Source organism: Mirounga leonina, unplaced genomic scaffold, assembly GCF_011800145.1.
Source record: "Mirounga leonina isolate KUSES-001 unplaced genomic scaffold, KU_Mleo_1.0 Mir_260, whole genome shotgun sequence".
Classification (NCBI taxonomy): domain Eukaryota; kingdom Metazoa; phylum Chordata; class Mammalia; order Carnivora; family Phocidae; genus Mirounga; species Mirounga leonina.
Genome location: NW_023270642.1, coordinates 1,697,787 through 1,717,901, shown reverse-complemented (window position 1 = coordinate 1,717,901; position 20,115 = coordinate 1,697,787). Strand labels below are relative to the sequence as shown.

Below are 20,115 nucleotides of genomic sequence, written 5' to 3'. Positions count from 1 at the left end.
TTCTTGGTTATTTAATTTATTGCTTGTGAGCTTTTCATTAAGGAGTGAGCCAGTAGGCCGTCAGTCTATTATTCATGTTGCAGCTGCTTTTTAAGATTTCAAAGAATAAAATTCTGAAACTTAAAGGGGAGGGGGTGCATTTAAAATGATCTTTGAATCCAGTTAACAAAACTCTTTTCCTCTGGGTGTCTGTGTTTAAATTCTGTGTCTAAAACAAAATACTGTTATCAATATGTGCCTTTTTAATAAATCAACCTTTTAAATATCTGTGTAATTAAAGCAACTCTATAGTATGTCAAAAAAAATCACATTTATAATCTGTGTAATATTTTAAAGTATAATACTTGTGGTTCAGACTGTGGTTCAGACTGTTACTATCTGGTGTAGCTATCAAATTATAATATACCTTAGATGTAGTTGGGGAAATTAAAAAAACCAAAACAGTGCCATGAATAGAGAGCCAGTCTGGTGAGATTTGTTTTCCTCCAAATAATAAAGTCATGATATAATGTGAGTGAACAAGTAAAAATTTACATCAGAAAAATTTCTTAAAACACACACCCACACACACACAAGATAATATAACCACATCAGTGCAAGTTTGGAAGACAATCATACATCATCCATAATATAATCACCCTCTATATATTTCGTGGGTTTTAAGAACCAACAGAATTTCCTTTAAAGTCAAGCTTTGTGACCCTGTGTGTTGAAGATGGCTTTGGTCAGTCTGTATTTATATTTTTCTTCAATTCTTCTAGAATGCAGAGCCAAGCCAGATGCAGATTCCAAAAGAAACGGTAAGAGCTTTGTCTTTTGCAGGGTACAGAGATGTTGGAAAGATAAATGGAACTAACTTCTGACTAATTATATATGAAGTTACTTGTCCTCCCTTTTCCTGGCTCATAATAGATACTACGTAGGTTCATTAAATTCCAAAGTGGTCTCATCTTAAGCTGACTTATTGCTACTACTGCAGATAGAGAATATTTCGTGATTACTTTTGGATAGACAAGGAAAGAACAGAGACAGACGTTAGAGTAGTTTCCTGTCACCTTCAGAGTAAGAGGGACCAAAAGTTGGTAAGTGTAGTAGTTTGACATAAATATAAAAGACTTTGTGAGTTGTGAAATGTTATATTTTAAGTGGCTACAAAGGAAAAAAAAAAAGTAAAAAAAAAAAACTTGATTCAGGCACAGGAAAATAAAAAAATAAATAAAAGCACAATAAAAGTGTATCATATGCAGGAAAAATAAAGTGATAGGTCAGTAATTAGGCACAACATACTAGTTGTCATAATAACTTATAGTTACTATAAATATTATAAGTTATTATAGCATATTATAATGGGGTAATTTATTTTAATAAAAGTAACTGCTCACAGCTTCGATTAAAATGCAAACCTAGTTGTGTCTTGTTAAAGAGACAAATCCTAATACAGACTAGAAATAAAGGAGTAAGTTGAGTTCTAACAGGCAATGCTAATGTAATGAAAATAAGAATTGCCGTATCAGCGTACCAGTCTTTGAAAGTATGGTTTTAGTGTGGAGGTACAGTGTAGGGTGAAAAGAGAAGGTGTTTTTATATTGACATGTAATATCCGGTAGAAATTCTAATAATCATGATCCTTTATACACCAACAACAAGGCATAAAAACATATCCCAAACTCTTACAAGTAGTGAGAAAATTTACCAAAACCATATCTACAGTGGGTGATGCTAGTATGTATTTTTCTAAAAATTGTCATATTAGGTAGACAAAAAATTAGACCATGAAGAATTTGAATAACATATTTAACAGGTTTGGTTTCTCTTTACACATTCATGAACAGACAGCTTTGAACCTAATAAACAAAATGTTATTTAAAAATATTCCATAATTAAAAACATGGGTGACAAATCAGACCTCAGGAAAATTGGTAAACAGTCTTGAGAATATTATTATACATTCATAAGTATGGGTTGTAGAAAATTATGGTCTTAATTTTTATTCATAAAATCAATTGGTCAGTGATAATGAAAATCAAACTGGTATCTATCTGTGTTTGTGTATGGTGGGTAGGTTGAAAGGGAAGGGGAAATTAGATAGATTTTTAAAGAATTTAAACTGGGCACAAGTGTGATTCATAAAAAGCCAAAATACTTAAAATAGCATGATATTGTTATGGGAATAGATGAAGAGAGTGCTTGAACACATTAGCAATGATAGACCTGATGTATATATGCATATACATATATATGTATGTATAAGGCAGCATTTCCAAGTAGTTGTAAAAGATGGTTTATTTCTTTTTTTTTTTTTTTAAAGATTTTATTTATTTATTTGAGACAGAGAGAATGAGAGAGAGAGAGCACATGAGAGGGGGGAGGGTCAGAGGGAGAAGCAAGCTCCTTGCTGAGCAGGGAGCCCGATGCGGGACTCGATCCAGGGACTCCAGGATCATGACCTGAGCCGAAGGCAGTCGCTTAACCAACTGAGCCACCCAGGCGCCCAAAGATGGTTTATTTCATATTTAAAATAATTAGCCATTCAGTTAAAAAAGTTAGATTTCTTTTTCTCACCATACACCAAAATAAATCCCAGTTGGTTTATGAAATTAAACCTTAAAAAGTACTAAAATGTATTAAGAAAAAACTATGCAAAAAACAAAATAAAAATGTAAATAAAAAAATTAAAAAATATACGTGAAAAATCTGTTAACTTTGGATAGTGAATGCCTGGCCAAGCATGGCAAAACCAAAATTTTCATTAGGTAAATAGATTTAGATTTGTCTATAGAAAACTTTTGTATAGCAATAACCATACCATGAAATAGTGATAAATGCTAAATAAAATAAATGCTAAATAAATGGTAAATGGGGAAAGTATTTTGCACTGTGACCCTTGGTGAATAACTACCCCTTTATTGTTGGGATCTCATCATAGAGCTTTTAGGAAAATGGAATGATTTCACACATAAAGTACAGTTGACCCTGAATGAGGGTTTGAACTGCGTGGATCCACTTATATGTGGATTTTTTTTTTTTTTTTATAAAACATAGTACCGTATTGTAAATGTATTTTCTCTTACTATTAATAACGTTTTCTTTTCTCTAGCTTACTTTATGGTAAGAATACAGCATATAATACATATGACATAGAAAATATGTGTTAAACAACTGTTTATGTTATCAGTAAGGCTGTTAGTAAAGTTCATAGGGAGTCAAAAGTTTTATGAGGATTTTCTACTGTGTGAGGGGTCACTGCCCATAATCAGCACCTGTTCAAGTCCAGGACAACGTGAGATAGAAAATCATGCTATAAGCTGTAAAGATAGGCATGTTCTTTCAAAACATTTAGGCAGTCCTGGCAAGGAAATTGGTGATTAGCCCTGACCTTTTCAGTCACTGAAGGGAAGAAGTGGTGTTGGTTTTAAATGCCATATTCCACTGAGAATTCCAACGTCCATTTTAGTCCACTGCTTATGCAGTAGCCTCCTGTGTTCATGAGAAAATTTGCCCAGCAAATGACAATTCAGTCACCTTAACAAAAGAAGAAATATACACATGTATGTGTGTCTGATGTCTGATTACAAATGGAAATTTTTTTCTGATGAGAGTTTTTCCAAGCTCAGTCAGAAATCACAGTTTGTTTTTTTTCTAAATATTTTCTTTTTGGTTTCTTTGTTATTGTTGTTGACTTGTTTTTAATAGGTCCTCTCACATCTGTGCCTCTGTTTCTGCTCTTGCTCCGTATATAAGACAATACAATTTTGGGTTGTTAAAGGCTTCATGTTACATTTAAAACTTAAAAAAAAAAAAAGACTTCCCGGGTCGCTGCCTCTCTTTGTACCTTTTGAGGGCAAGTCATTAAATTCATTTAAGTCTTGAAATTCTCTGATATTACTTAAACTTTTAGGTAATTGTAAGCACCTTGAGAATAGATAGGTCATAAAAGTCAATTAATTTGTTTGTTGGTTGATTATTACAATGACCCATAACTGATTTAGTCTGAGAAATTGAAAACATGTCATTAAGATATATGAATAAGTTCAATGACTAGAAGACCTCTTGAATTTATGAAATGGAAGTTTCCTGTACATCTTCTAAGTATCATTTTAATGAGAGTGGGAGATTGTAGCTGGGGCACAAGGGTGCCAGAGCATCTAGCTCTTGGGGTCCAGGCAGACCAGTTCCAGCTACTTGCTGTTGACAGGATCCAGAGGCAGAGAGACAAATGGTAGGGAAACAAGAAAAGAATTTATTTCAGTGAGGCCAACACTGGGAAGACAGTGGACTAATATCTCAAAGACTGTCTCCAAAGTGCTGAAAATACTTCCAGGTTTATATAAGGAGAAATGTGGAGCAAAGGTTGGTACATACATATATTGCCAGGTGAACCGGGGAGACGTGGGCTCTGAGGCTTCAACCCAGCCTGTCCCAAAGATGTCACCCAAGTCTTTTGGTCTTGTTATGAGGAAGAATTACAGGACAGACACAACACAGGCTAGAGACAGAAGCTGGAATGTTTATTAAAGTGAGAGTACACTCTCCAGATGTGAGAAGGCCAGTGAGTGAGCTGATTATCCTGGGGGTTGGGTTTTTATCTTTTATTGACAGTTGTGGAATATTCATTACTTGGGTGGGGATTTCTTGGAAGCTGGTTTTGAGCCTTTTCTTCCTTATTTGGGCAGGGGTTTCCAGCCTACTTTGTCACCATCTTGGGCCTGTCTGGTTTGACTTTGGTTCTTGTGGTTTTGTTCTGGAGTGTTGCCAGGACAGGCCTCTGACTTTGTCAATAGCTGGCCATGACTGACTTTTTCTTGGCCTCCAGGCCTCCTGTTAGAACCTAACTGAATGTCTCTAACACATAGGTGGGTAGTGAATGTCAGGTTGATCATTGTCTTGAGGTCAGTCACACTTGGGTCTTCCTGGCTCAGGGTAGTCCTTATTGCCCAGGGGCGGGGGTGGGGGTTAGTTTTGGCTCCCATCAGGACATGCTTTGCTGGCAGGGTCTTTTGCCTGAGTTAAGAGTTAAACTGAAAAGAAGAACTTAATCCATTAGAAAGTACAGATTGAGGTCAAAATGGAAATAGTTGAAGTCCTTTTTCAAGATTAGAAATTCTGGTTGCAAATTAATCATTGAAAATTGGCCAGAAAGCCGAATTATTTAGCACAGGCTCATCACCACTTGCTCTATGTCCTGAATAAACTCCTTTGCCTTTGAGAAGTTTATTCCCTTAATATAAGGCATCTCATGTGGATGTCCTGGTAGGACAAGATAATACATGCGGTACTAGTCAGGGTTCTCCAGAGAAACAGAACTCATAGGATATGTGTATATATAGGAAGAGATTTAGTATAATAGTTTGGCTTGTGTGATTCATGAGGCCACCAAGTCCACATCTGCAGTGTGGGTCAGCAGGCTGCAGACCCTGGAGAGCCAATGTTGCCGATTCAGTCTCAAGTCAGTTGGCTGGAATCTCCTCTTGTTTTGTTTGGCCTTTAACTGATTGAATGAGGCCTACCCACATTGTCGAGGGCAATCTGTTTTATTCAGAGTTCATCAATTTAAATATGAATCTCATTCAAAAACACCCTGTGAGTTGACATATAAAATTAACATCACAGTGAAGTGTAGTGAATTTACCTGCTGGCTATAAGACCTTGACTTACCAAAGTGCCAGTTTCTTCCTTGGCTTCAAATAGGACTAATGCAAACCTGGTTAGGAAGCTCCCCAAAGAGCTCTTGAGTAGGATCCATGTCAAAATACAATTTTATGTTAAACAGATTCAGGGCTATGAGATAAAAGTAGGCCTTTAGAAAATAATATGGTTTAGAGATGATACTAGAGCACAGAGATAAGATATGCTTAAAAGTCATGAATTCAAAATGCATTCCAAAAAGAGTTAGTGTATTCTCCCTATGAAAAATGCAGGGATACAGTGGGGAGTCTTTGAGAACCTCCTGGAAGAGGTGGAGGCATCTTGATAGGCTAACTTCAGAAGATTTAGTCTTGATATAGAGATTCAATGAGGTAGGTAATAAGCATTGTCATTAAGAGGTTCATTTAACTAATGGTTATAGGAGATCAAGTAAATGCTACCATAATGACCCCACTGTAAAGAGAAAACCGTAGAAGAAATTAAAAGAACAATCCCATTTGCAGTAGTATCAAAAAGAATAAAATACCTAGGAATAACGTGAACCAGGGAGGTGAAAGATCTGAACACTGAAAACCGTTAAGACATTGATGAAAGAAGTTGAAGGTGACACAAATAAATGGAAGGATCTTCTGTGCTCATGGATTTAAAGAATTAATATTGTTAAAATGTCCATCCTGCCCAAAGTGATCTACAGATTTAATGCAATCCCTATCAAAATTCCAGTGACATTTTTCACAGACATAGAAAAGTAAGACTAAAATCCACATTGAACTACCAGAGACCCTGGCAGCTAAAGCAATAGTAAGAAGGAACAATTAAGCTGGAGTCATCACACTTCCTGATTTCAAACTATATTACAAAGCTGCAGTTATCAAGACAATATGGCATTGGCATAAAAACAGACACAAAGATCAATGGAACAGCATAAAGAGCCCAGAAATGAACCCATCTATATATGGTCAATTAATTTATGACAAAGAACCCAGACTCTACATGGGGAAAGGATAGTTGTGTTGAGAAAACTTGATCTTCACATGCAAAAGAATGAAATAAACTCTTATTTTATACCATACACAAACATTAACATAAAATGGATTGAAACCATAAAACTCCAAGAAGAAAACATGCTCCTTGACATTGGACTTGCTGATGATTTTTTGGATTTGACACCAAAAGCAAAGAGAACACAAGCAAAAGTAAACAATGGCAACTACATCAAATTAAAGAGCTGCACAGCAAAGGAAATCAATAAAATGAAAAGACAACCTAGAGAATGGGAGAACATGTTGGCAAATCATTCCATCTGATAAGGGGTCAATATCCAAGGGACATGAAAAACTCCTACAACTCAATAGCAGAAACATCAACAATCTGACTAAAACATAGGCAGAGGAACTGAATAGAAGTTTTTCCAGAGAAGACCTACAAATGGCCAGGAAATACATGAAAAAGTGCTGAATGTCAATTAATCACCAGGGAAATGCAAATCAACACCACAGGAATCACCTCACAACTGTTAGAGTGACTACATCAAAATGACAAGAGATAACAAGTGTTGGGAGAAAGTGGGAAAAGGGAACACTTGTACACTGTTGGTGGGGATGTAAATTGGTGCAGCCACAATAGACGATAGTATGAAGGTTCCTCATAAAATTAAAAATAGAGCTACCATGTGATCTAGCAATCCCACTTTTGAGTATGTATATCCAAAGAATTGAAATCACTATCTCATTGCAGCATTATTCACATTAGCCAAGATATGGAAATAACCTAAGTGTTCATCAGTAGATTCATAAAGATGTGGTGTTTATATACGTTGGAATAGTATTCAGTCACGAGAAGGAAGAACATCCTGCCATTTGCAACAACATGGGTGAACCTTGAGCCCTCTACATGAAAGAAGTCAGAGAAAGACAAATACTGTATGGTATCACTTATATGTGGAATCTAAAAAAGCCAAACTCATAGAAACAGACTAGAATGGTGTTTACCAGGGCCTGGGGAATGGGAGGAAAGAGGAGATGTGGGTTAAAGAGTATAAGTTTCCAGTTATAAGATGAATAAGGTCTGGGGATCTAGTGTAGAGAATAGTGATTATAATTAATAATACGGTATTATATACTTGAAAGTTGCTAAGAGAGTAGACCTTAACTGTTCTTACCACAGAAAGAATATATAATTATGTGATGGAGATGTTAGCTAGTACTATGGTGGTAATCATTTTTCAATCTGTCACTGTATCAAATCACGCATTGCACACCTTAGACTTATACAGTGTTATATATTAATTATATCTCAAAAAAGCTGGAAAGAAAAAAAAATCCAGTCAAATCAGACAAAGCAAATAGGGAGCTTAATGAGGGAGTGAATTTTGAGTCATTACATTTTTATCGATGTCTTTGTACAAATTCTTTGGGTTAAATTAATAATGAAACACTTCTGTAGTCCCTATAATGTAAATCAATGTTGGTACTGTAGAGAACACACATTAAAGTGTTTTTTTGAGTTTTTGATGAAGAGTTATACTATCAGACACTAATCATATGTTGGCTTTAGTAGTTTGGTTTTGAGCAGCAAATATTGCTATTGTCATAAAACATTTTATAAAATCTTGTGCTATTTTTAGTGCTTTAAATGCTCAGACTTTTTAAAAAACTTTTTAGTTTAAATTTAATTTAATTAAGTTTGAATTCAGATGATTCAAACTTGTTTTTTCGAGTTTATTTATTTATTTATTTATTTATTTAGTAATCTCTATACCCAACATGGGGCTTGAACTTAAAACCCTGAGACCACGAGTCACATGCTTTTCCGACTAAGCTAGACGAGGTGCCCTGATTCAAACTTACGTTAAAATGATCTTTCTCCAAAGTTGGGATAGAATAATATTTTCATGATATTACAAAAATTGTAATGATTTTGTATAGTCAATCTCTGTCAATTCACATGAAATTGCTTATTATTACTATAGCAAGATAAGGATTTCTTAGTGTTTGATGTGCTTGTCCTTGAGAAATATATCTTATTTTTTAATTCTCCTTTTGTAGATAGTAATAAAATTAATATTTTTAAAATTTATTGTATGATTTTTTTTTGGTATTGAACTCTTAGGTTATTTTTTATGTTGGTAGAAATACCTGTTTTAAATGAAAACTGTTTTAGATATAGCAGTATTCTGGATTAGTTCCTGTGTACCATTTTCATTCTGAAATGTCAGACTTTTAGGAAAGTTTCAAAAACAGTACAGAAAACTCCAGTATGCCCTTCACCACATTCCCCAATTGTTAATATTTTACCACATTTGATACATAATTATCTTTCATCCTCCACCCTCTCTCTACTTTTTCCTTTGTTCCTTCCCACTATACGTATTTTTTTCTGAATTGAGAATAAAATGCAAATGTAATTCCCCTTTATCTGTAAATATTTCAATGTGTCTATCCTAAGAACAAGGACCTTTCCTTATGCAACCACAGTATAGTTGCCAAAGACATGAAATTAACACTGACTTGAAAGTTTTGTACTACCACTTGCCCCAATTAATGGCCTTTATAGCATGCAGAGATGAATGAATGAATGAATGGATACATAAGAATCAAATTCTGGTCTGGCTTCCAGTTCAGGACCATGTGTGGGATTTAGTTGTCATGTCTCTTCGGTCTAATGTAATCGGGAACATTTCTTCAGTTTATTTTTATTTTTCATTTTTGAAGAGCAAGTTACTTTGAGAATGTGCCTCAATTTGGGTTTGTGTGGTATTTTTTTAATTTGATAAGGGTTTCTAACTTAACATTATAGGTTAATAACTGTATAAAACATTTTATTATCAGTATTGGTATTATCAAGCCAATAAATTCTTTAAATTTTACTTATTTTACATCTACCACTTGATTTAGAATAGAGCACAATAAAGCCAATGTGACATTTTGACTTTGCTTAATAAGAATAATTAACCTTAACATATCAGCACAGATAATGTGTATAAACATTAATCTCACGTGTGGGATAAATTAAAATATATAACTTAAAGAAACTTTGACTGGAGGGTCATTCTTTTGTGCAAAAACAAAATAAAACCAAGATAACTTCTTATTTAAAAAATCCTCCTCATAATTAAAAACATGAATCGTTCCTATTTGTGATAACTGCATATTATTTAATCTCTTTATGTTGAATGAATGTAGTCTCCTTTTAACTTCTTTAAACCTTTTGTTAGCTTGAGAATATGATATTCTGTCACCATGGCATAATGGTTTTGTAAGAACTCTGGTATCCCTTCTGAGCACCAGCCCCTGCCCAACATTTATAACCATGCTCCTAGCCCTTCTTTCCCACACTGGTTTTTTAAGAGGAAGAAGAATTAAAGAAATGGCATGCAGTGGGATTTTTATGTTACAAAGCAGTAGTGTATAATTAATGGATGTTACAAAAATCAGTCAAGTATAGAAGAAAAAGTCACCTGCAATTATGTGACTTCAGTGCCACCATTTTGATGTGTATTTTTTTTTTACGATTTTCTTCTTTACCTATGTAGCTAATATATATATATATCATGTTCCAGGCACATATCATGTAGCTAATAAATGTCATGTTCAAAGCAGAAGGACAGACTGATATGTCCCTTCCTCCTAAAGCTTTTACTGGTATGAGAAAGCAGACATTAAACAATTTATTAAAATAGAATCTCAAGGCTTATGATGGGTGCAGTATTGGAAGTTAAGAAAGCTTACAGGATAAAACCCAGTTTTCTTAGTCACAAATGTTTTTCTGTCCCACCAAATGGGATACTTTTTAAAGACTTTAATAGCTGAATAGTATTACATTGTATAAGTATATCTTAATCTACCTAATATCATACATGTAGGTTTTTCTTATTTTTTAGCTGTCCTATTAAAGCAGTGAACATCTTGACGTTAAATCTTTGTTCTTGATCACAGTTTTTTAGGACATATTACTAAAGTACTATTTTTTGGGTTAAAAATGTAGAGGCTCTTGATAAGCATTGCCAAATTGACTTCTATAAGTGTTGTATCTTTTTATATTTCAGCAGCAGTGCAGGAAAGTGCCCATTTCACCATCCTTTCTGCATTCTTGGATTTCATTACTTAAAGCAATTTTCTTCAGGAGTTTGATAACTTTTGTTGATTGCATGTCTTTTGTTGCAAGTAGATTATTTTACCTATTTTTTTTTGCCCACTCATCTTTCTTTAATGAATTGCTCATTCATATCTCTTATTTGTTGTGGGAGTGTTCATCTTTTTGTTATTAATTTATCATGTTTGTGCAGTAATGAAATTAACTCAGTGGAAAAGGGAGTGAGAGAGAAGTCAATAAATTATAGTGGAGCAGTGAGCAGCAAAAAACTTTGCTGTTATTTCTCTGCTCACACTCACAACACTTCTGATACCAATGTGTGAGTCTTCCAGACCATGTACTTCTTTATACGGTCTGGAGTTAGTGTAGGCCCCACAAGTTATGCGCTCAGTCCCACAAGACTGCCCCCCACTCAGAGGCCATAAGAAAGTAGTGGATCCCCAGTCTACCCACAACTTCTAACTTGGCCACAAATCAGAGGTTCCTATGACCGTCTCCTTGGGTTTGATAATCTGTTGGAGCAACTCACAGAGCCCAGGATCACAGTTTACTTACTATCGCCAATTTCTTACAAAGGTATTTTATTTTTTTAAAGATTTATTTATGTGAGAGAGAGTGAGTGACAGAGAGAGAGAGAAGAGTACATGAGCAGGGGAGAGGGAGAGGGAGAAGCAGACTCCCCACTGAGCAGGGAGCCCAATGCAGGGTTCAATCCCAGGACCCTCTTATCATGACCTGAGCCAAAGGCAGACACTTAACTGACTGAGCCACCCAGGCACCCCTACAAAGGACATTTTAAAGGGCACAGACAGAACACTAGATGAAGAGATATTTAGGGCAAAAATCTACAAGTTCCCAAGCTCAGGAGCTACTGTCCCTTTGGAGTTGGGGTGTGCCCCCATTCTGGTAAATTGCTATGTTTATTAACCTGGAAGCTCTCTGAACCCCATACTTTTGCAATTTTTATGGAGGCCTCATCGTAAAGGCATGATCAATTATTAACTGTTTTCAGCCGTTCTCACCTTCTTGGAGAATGGGCTTGGGCTAAAGTTCTTAACTTCTAATCATGGCTTGCTCTTTCTGGTGACCAGAGCCCACCCAGGAGCCACCGAGGAATCCACCAAATGTCACCTCATTAGAACAAAAGATGCTCCTAACATCCAGAAAATCCCAAGGGATTTAGGAGCTCTGTGTCCAACACTCTTATTAGGAAATTACAAGGGTTTTAGGAGCTCTGTGTCAGGAACTGGGGTGAAAGACCAATATAATAGCAGGCATTGAAGGGAGATTTTATATATTTATATTTCCTTTTATTTCACAAATGGCAGAATGTTGGTTGAATCATTTATTTCTTTGCAGAGCCTGAAATCAGCTATTGGACTCAGATCTGTGATTTTAGGGCCTCCTATGACATGGATACATACCACGTCTTTTCACAATATCTTGTGCACTCTTATTAAAATCTTGATATATTGAGGCTCAGAGATGACTCTGCTCATATTTTTTTTTTCTATTTAAGATAATCAACTTTTTTTCCCTCTCTCATTTGGATCTACCCGTTTTTCAGATTAAGCAGGCTCAGAAGGACCTGTGGGCCCACTGTTTCCCACAGCTGTTGGACTGCTCTCCGGGGAAAAAGGACGCCTGGCTGGGTCTTCGTGTTGCACGCTTGTGGTTATTGTTCTGTCTCACTGCAGATAGAAGTGTGCATCTTTTCTGCTATTCTGAGGATAGTGGGAAAGCAGATAGCTTTCATACTGCCCATTCTGCAGGCTTCCTGCTTCTAGTGTGCTTAACAAAAATGCCAGTGGAGTAGTGGGCAAAGTAAAAAATGACAGGTTGCACTAATGCAAAAAATCATTTGGAGTGTTCAAACGTGTGCATGAGGGACATGATGAGCTTGAATGACATGGTCATGTGCAAATGACTGAGAGGCAAAGGAAATACATTTGTTGTATTTTTGTAGAAAGAATTTGACTCAGACAGTTGTAAATTACACAATCTGGATGGAACCCGTCAAGGTGATAGAAAATTAGTTTCTCCTTTGTATCAGAATGAAGAGATCTATACTAGAAGACTCCGTAAAAAGTTCTCTATAATGTGGCATTTAAAATGGTTTTTGAAGAGCAAATTTTTTAAAACATTTTGCTGCCAGAAAATTAAGTTCTAAAAGCTGGCATTAATTTCAGTCTTATGTCAAGAGCCAAATGGATTAATAATGAAATATCAAAGGAAAGTACAATCTCTCACTTAAATGTTTTTAATGATAATAATGACTTAAGACTTGATAAGAAAGCTGAAAAAGAATATCATTCCCATCCTGTAGTTTTCATAATAAATGGAACTTTCCTGTGGAGAAAATAGTCTCCTTTAAGACAGGTTCAGAGTAGGGCATGTCAGGAAATGATTTCAACTTGATTAAAATTTTTCTTCATATATTCAGTCAGCTCCTTATCTTGATTTTTCAAGTAGAAAAATAAATGAGAATTTTAAGCCTTAGTAAAACATTATGGAAATGTGAAAATCAGTAAACATTAAAAAGCCAAACTGAAGACCTAAATCAGTAAGTGACAATTAAGAACCTTCTAGACTTGAGGCAAACAAATGTACTCAATGATCAGACCTAAATGTGCCCAGCTGAGGACTATCTTTGCTTTTTATACCTTTTTAAATGCAACTTTTCCAGGAATATAAATACTGATTCTGATTCACAAAGTATGTTTTACCTTTAATTACTTCTGAATTTGAAATAACTCTGAAGGACACTATGGTGTGTTTTGATACTGTTTTGTGTTTCAGACATCACAATTTACTTACACATTATGTTTTTATAACAGATTTTATATTGAGATAGCTGTATTCACACAAAGTCATTACTTAGTCCTTCTGAACCATATGAATAAAAGTTTATAGAATATAAAATGTATATTAGTATTAGCATAGTAAATATGTGCTATATCAATATTTTGATATGAGTATTTGATATTTCTTTCTCTCCAATACATTGGTTTTATTTGAGCTATAATTATTCTCTGGGAATATTTTCAGTATAAACATTTTTATAATGAGCAGGCTTAGGCTTGATTTTGACTTTGACACTGAAATGTATTTGCTTTGTATAGTAACATAGCTATTGCCCTGTATCTTTTCAAGTTGTTCTTATTTTGCATTCTTTATTATATAGTTTTCCTGTTTTTAACATATTAGTGATTTTATTTTTTTGAAACATACCTTGTCCCGATAACTATGAGGTTGTTTTTTGCAAAGATGGCACAAAGAACATCCTACCATAAAATGTTAATAGTGGATATTAGTAAATTAGAAACCTCACTTTATGAATCACATTATTATGGATTTGGGGATTTAAAAAAACATATCTTTTGCAGTAAAAAATTATCTTTTATTGATAAATGCTATGCTTCTAAAAATTATTTCATCTGGTTGCGATGTTAAATCCCCAAATTTGTAAAAAAAATTATTTCATCATTATTATATTAATTTTTATTGTTACTAGAAAAATTTAAACATTTGTTGGGACACAGAAGAAAATTGAAGTCTACCCACATTGCTCTGTGATAGCCTCCTTGTGTGCAATTGAACATTCTTTAAAAGCACACTTTAAAGGATGCATTATAGTCTAGCCTAATTATGTACCATTAGATATTTAGCCATCTTTCAATTATAATTTGATAATTCCAGCTTGAGTGACTAGGTGGATGCTGGAGAAATATTCCAAAATTGGAGAAAGAGGAGCGGGAACGTGTGGTAGGACTAGACGAGGCCTTTAGCTGTGATTTGAAGAGTTTGTGTCACCTAGCTGTTATGTGGTTGGAAATACTTTGAGTCCTTACCTATTTGGAGATGACCAGGGTAGAGATGTGAGTGGTTCCAGTCCTGGTCGTGGGTGGGACTGCTGAAGAGAAGTCCGGAGGCGGGCAGGCGGCCTCGTCCCCGGTGCCCAGTGTTGTAGTGGCAGAACACATCCTCTGACTGGTTCATCAGGCTGTACTTTCAGCTTCCTGTTTTTCCTCAAATTTTAAGGGGGCTGGACAGGATTTGGTGTGTCTTAAATATGTTCTGTTCTGAAACAGTCTTCTTATGCAGTGATGACTACAGTTATGAAATCAAAGCTTACAGACACCACTAATTAATGAAGCTGTATTGCTTGGAGAATATCCCCCAGCTGTCTGAGGCATACTACGGTGTTGAGGAAAGGTGTCCTCTGATGTTGTTTCTGTCTCATGGATGCTGAAGGTTAAAGCTCTCTAGTGGCTCTCTGAAAATGAATACCTGTTTCTGCTGGCTTTGTATCATCAGAACTTATTATTGTGAAGAAAATGATATACCATTAGTGAGCATTAAACTCCTAATGACATCAAAAATTCCTAATGAATAAAAGGACAAATGAGTTATATTTATTTATTTTGATTCCTGCTGTGACTGTTTTTCTCCTGTGGTTTAGGATATATGAACAGAACAACAACAAAAAAGTCCCAAACTCTAGGAGTCACATGTCTTCAGTTTTCAGCTGTATTTTTCCATTTCTCAGAATCTGCTTTGAGTTTGTTTCAATATTGAAACAAGTGCCACATAAAAATATTAACAGCTGGTTCCAGGAATCATCTGGAGGGGGTGCAGATGCACTGTTATCATGGATCTTGTTGCAGAACGTTGGTGGAAATACTGTGCCTGTTAGGATTAAAGACTGCTCATTAGCAGTCTTTAAAAATAGCTGTGAGAAGGGAACATTGGAATATAACGTGCCATGCAATTTTGTTTCCTATTAGAAAGCAGAAGATGAGGATATTGTTCTCACACCTGATGGCACCAGGGAATTTCTGACATTTGAAGTTCCACTTAACGATTCAGGATCAGCCGGTCTTGGTGTCAGCGTCAAAGGTAACCGGTCAAAAGAGAACCATGCGGATTTGGGAATCTTCGTCAAGTCCATTATTAATGGAGGAGCAGCATCTAAAGTAAGCAAATGTTACCCTTACTCGGCTTATGCCCATTAACAAAAATATATCATTACAACCCTATTCCTGTCTTGGGAACATATACACAGTGTGTGTGTGGGGGGGGTGGGGGGCTCCTTTCCTCCACCCTCTTATGGCCTATGAATTAAACTGGCGAAAGACACATGAACAGAACATGTTTACAGATTTTATTGATGTTAATATTTAAATTTTTCCATGTACAGGGGCTTTACAGAAAAGAAAATCTAAAGAAAACTCAGAAGCTTAGATACCATTTTAGCAAAAGGCAGTAAATTATGGAACAGTAATTGGACAAAAAATGACATTTGGGCTTCTCAGAGAGGTCAATTGTGGGATGGTAAATAGATGGCAGAAACTAGTGGTAGATAAGGTTTCTTGTGCATGGTCTGTTTTGTCGCCTGGCTAATCTCAGAGCTATCGCTGTCTCTGGTGATGTCCTTCTCTTCCTGGTTAAGGACAGGCAAGGGGCATCTTCATAAGAGGAGCTCTGTGTTCAGCCAGCAAGGCAGAGAACAGAGAGCTCCTCCGGCATCTGCCAGTTCTCAGTTGCCTTCAGCTCAAAAGAGTCCTTGTGCCAGAATGGCATGTTTTGGAGTGGCATGTTCTGATACCCTGTCACGCTTCCCCTGTAACGCCTTTTGTTTTCTTCATAATACCCCATTTGTGATCAAGCGAATAGAAATCTCCGTGATCTCTCATTTTAGGATGGAATCCATAGCTTCAAGTCCCCATTTTTTTGTCTCACAGAATTTACAAGCCATAGTCCTTGTAGTTCAAAGAAGATAATCCATGCAAACACTTAGCTTAGGTTCCGGGCACAGAGCTGCCCTACAGGAAGGCTCATCTTTCCCTTGTCCCCTGCCTGTGGGTCACTTTGCCTGCTTGCCAGTGGAGAGCAAGTTTCCTCCCTGTTCGTCAAGGGGGCACTTCTCTGCAATTGTGTAACAGCCTTGAGCTTTTTCTTGTCTTGGGTTGTAAATAACCTCTATGGGTGTCTCTGGAAGCAAGAAAGTAATCACTTTGTGTCCTTTGAATTAGTATGCTGTTTTGGTAAACAGATTATGATAATGACTTGATTTACAAATGTATAAATGATTGAAATAGACACAGGCTGCAGTGGCTGCTTAGACATTATTGTGCTCCTGTTCAATTGGACACAGTCCATTAGGATTAAAGCCCCCTTTCTCTCCCCTTGTTTTTATTTTTTATTTTTTTTTTAACTAAAGAGAGAGCAACTTCTTTTATAACAGACTATTTAATAGCACTTACTTCTACCTGTTTTCTTCCCAGGATGGAAGGCTTCGGGTGAATGATCAACTGATAGCAGTGAATGGAGAATCCCTGTTGGGCAAGACAAACCAAGATGCCATGGAAACCCTCAGAAGGTCTATGTCTACTGAAGGGAACAAGCGAGGAATGATCCAGCTCATTGTTGCGAGGCGAATAAGCAAGTGCAATGAGGTAAAGTATAGGAAATAAAAAGACACTAGCATTTGAAATTGTAATAAGACTAAGTTTTTGTCCTAATGGATAAAGAATGGCAGGTCCTGGGACTTTCCTTCAAAATATTATAAAATTATCTTTGCTCTTTTTATTGTATTGACTGTGGACTGTGATTTGTTCTCTTACTTCTGCGATCAAAGTATTCCTAAGTGTGCATTAGTATTTCTATGGCCAGCTCAACAAATAACACTGGGAATCTTAAAAGCACCTTCAGCTGGGTTCTCTTCTTGCAAACAGGGCCATACCTTCCTGCTGGGAGCCAACAGTTTCTCTTCTGTTCAGTAGTGTTGTACCTGGGAGAGAGAAACAATGAAACAAGGGCTAGTTCATTTGTTTATCTAAAATGGGATGCCTGTTCCAAAGTTCCTGACAGGGGAGAATCTGTTTCTCTTGTGACATTGTCAAAAGTGTAAGTCTCCCCTTCTGTTCCCTGTGTCCCCTTTCTCCTTCACTATAGCGTTGAGTATTTTCCCCTTGATTGCATGCTTTTGAGAGAGAACTATTGCACAATGCCATGGCTGGTTCTAAATATACGCAGCAGTGCGTAATTAGGAATGAGTAGGAAGAGTATCCTTTCCTGAAGGGTGTGATCATCTGTTTCCCCAAATAGTAAAAAAAATAGTAAGTGGAAACATACTTTCTGGCACAGTGGGGTATTTGAAAATTTAAAAGGAATTATATATTGATTTGATAATATTGGAACTTGAAAAAAAACCAGGTTCATAGATCTATTATAAATTATGTGCCATCTATAGGAAATAGGTGGGAGCTGAGAATTTATAGAGCAAAGCTTGTTAAAAATGTAGAGTTTGTTTTTGCTTTTAATCAATGCTCAACTCCCCACATTTTTAAATCAACTAAAAGGAAATGACTAGGAAATCATACAAACTGAAAATTATATCTAAATTGTTTAAGTGTTTTTCTTAATTTAAAAATCTATGTTATATATCTAAAGCGAGCTATTCAGGTTGTGTTGATCACTCATGCCATCCCGTAGTACATTCATATTTTGTAATGAAGGTTGGGTAGTCAGTGTACGGGGGTGACCAACTTTGGGATGGTTATTGACTACTGACTTCTTTATTGTTTTTATTTTTCAAATGGAGAATTTGTTAACAATAATTAATGCATTAATTTCCACAACAACAAGAGAACAATGTAACCTTTAACTTCTCAGAATGGGGAACAGCGGGACATAAAAAAAATTCACTTTCGGGCACCTGGGTGGCTCAGTCGTTAAGCGTCTGCCTTCGGCTCAGGTCATGATCCCAGGTTCCTGGGATTGAGCCCCGCATGGGGCTCCCTGCTCCACGGGAAGCCTGCTTCTCCCTCTCCCACTCCCCCTCCTTGTGTTCCCTCTCTCGCTGTGTCTCTCCGTGTCAGATAAATAAATAAAATCTTTGGGAAAAAATTTACTTTCATAAGATAAATATAAATGCTAATCCTTCTGAGTAGGCTACTGGAATGGTTTTCTTGAATAATAGAGTTTTTATTTGTTGCCAAAAGTTAACTGACCTTTCTAATATAAGTCCTATAAATAGTGCTAGTTGAAAAATTCTCCAGAGTTCACAAGCACATTGTTCTTTATTAGGTCTTTTTCTAAAACTGAATAATTTCACATTCACAGGACAGTATTTGTTTGGCAGATGTTTACTGAGCACCTACTATATTCAAGAAATGTGTTAGATCCTTGGGATATGGCAGTGACTAAAAACAGATGGGGCTCCTTCTCTCACAGAACTTATATTCTACTGGAGAATATATCATATTCTCAGTCTCTTTAAAAATAAATTAAAATTTGTAAACACCTCAAAATTTTCTTTCACAGAAAAGCATTGGATGTTCTGGGGGCACTTAAAACATTAAGAAATGTACTAAAGACCAGCATCCTGAATCCAGACATGCTTTCCTCTGATTCAGATGAGTCCCTGTCATTCCCCAAACAGTAGCAAAGCAAACCTGTACCAGCCTGAAAATGTTTTGATAAAAGCACTGATTTTATTCCCTGTTGTCCTGTAAAACACACGAAATTGAAATCCCACTGAAAGATCTCTGGGTCTCATTTACTTCTGCATATGAATTTATGTGAATGAAATGATTTAAGTAAGGGAACAGCTGCAATAGATAGTAATAGACTTTAATATTCAATATTCCTTATGGTATCATTTTCATACATTGCTGGTTATTACTATTTCTTAGGAGAGTATAAGCTTATAAAACAATTATATTAAAAAAAAAAAATCTTATCACGAGTGCTGTGCTTTCTTTGTAATACTACCGAGAAGCCTTTTGTACTGACAGGGTTTAACTGAAGAATTATATGAAGACGGAAGAGCTCAGTTTGGCTTCCCATAAGGCATGAGACATGATTTTGCTGCTGTTGTACTTATATGTTACCTTTGGAAAAACACCTCCCTGAATTATGAGAGTATGTGTAAATTATGTTACAGTAAATATTGATAGAAGCATACGGTGTCTTGTCTTGAATGAACCTCAAGCCAAAATAATGCGCTTGCGTTCCCTCCTTGTGGGTCTATTAGTCAGCCAGAGGCCGGTCTTGGACAGTATCGCAAAACTGTATTTTACTAACTCATCTTTAAATCAAGGGTTTGCATACCTAATTTCAAGCCAGAGGAGATGAAAATTTGCAGAAAGAAAACCGTTTGTACTTTGTCACATCTTTCCGTGCCCTTTTCTTGTACGTAGGAAGTGCCATGTATTTTTTTTTTCCAAAAACTATTTGTCAACTCTCCACAGTAGGTATCGTCCCTTTACCCTGCATTTCACGCTACAGCACATTTGGGGCGTTCTCCGGAAGATGTTGCTCAGTCTCTTCTGCTTGGCCTTTCAGGAATCTAGGAACGCCACCAATCTT

At 36.1% G+C, this 20,115-nt stretch overlaps 1 protein-coding gene across 24 annotated transcripts in view; it reads left to right on the top strand.

Moving 5' to 3' along the window:
* The window catches only part of PARD3 (par-3 family cell polarity regulator), a 657,675-nt gene that overhangs the window by 401,815 nt on the left and 235,745 nt on the right, over positions 1 to 20,115 (top strand). For 16 of the 24 annotated variants that reach the window (XM_035029552.1, XM_035029550.1, XM_035029545.1 and 13 more), the window contains 3 exons: positions 762 to 800; positions 15,528 to 15,716; positions 17,028 to 17,198. In XM_035029552.1, coding sequence (XP_034885443.1) covers positions 762 to 800; positions 15,528 to 15,716; positions 17,028 to 17,198 — 399 coding nt within the window. The remainder of the gene's footprint in view (positions 1 to 761; positions 801 to 15,527; positions 15,717 to 17,027; positions 17,199 to 20,115) is intronic. The other 8 variants (XM_035029555.1, XM_035029556.1, XM_035029553.1 and 5 more) reach the window with 1 other exon arrangement.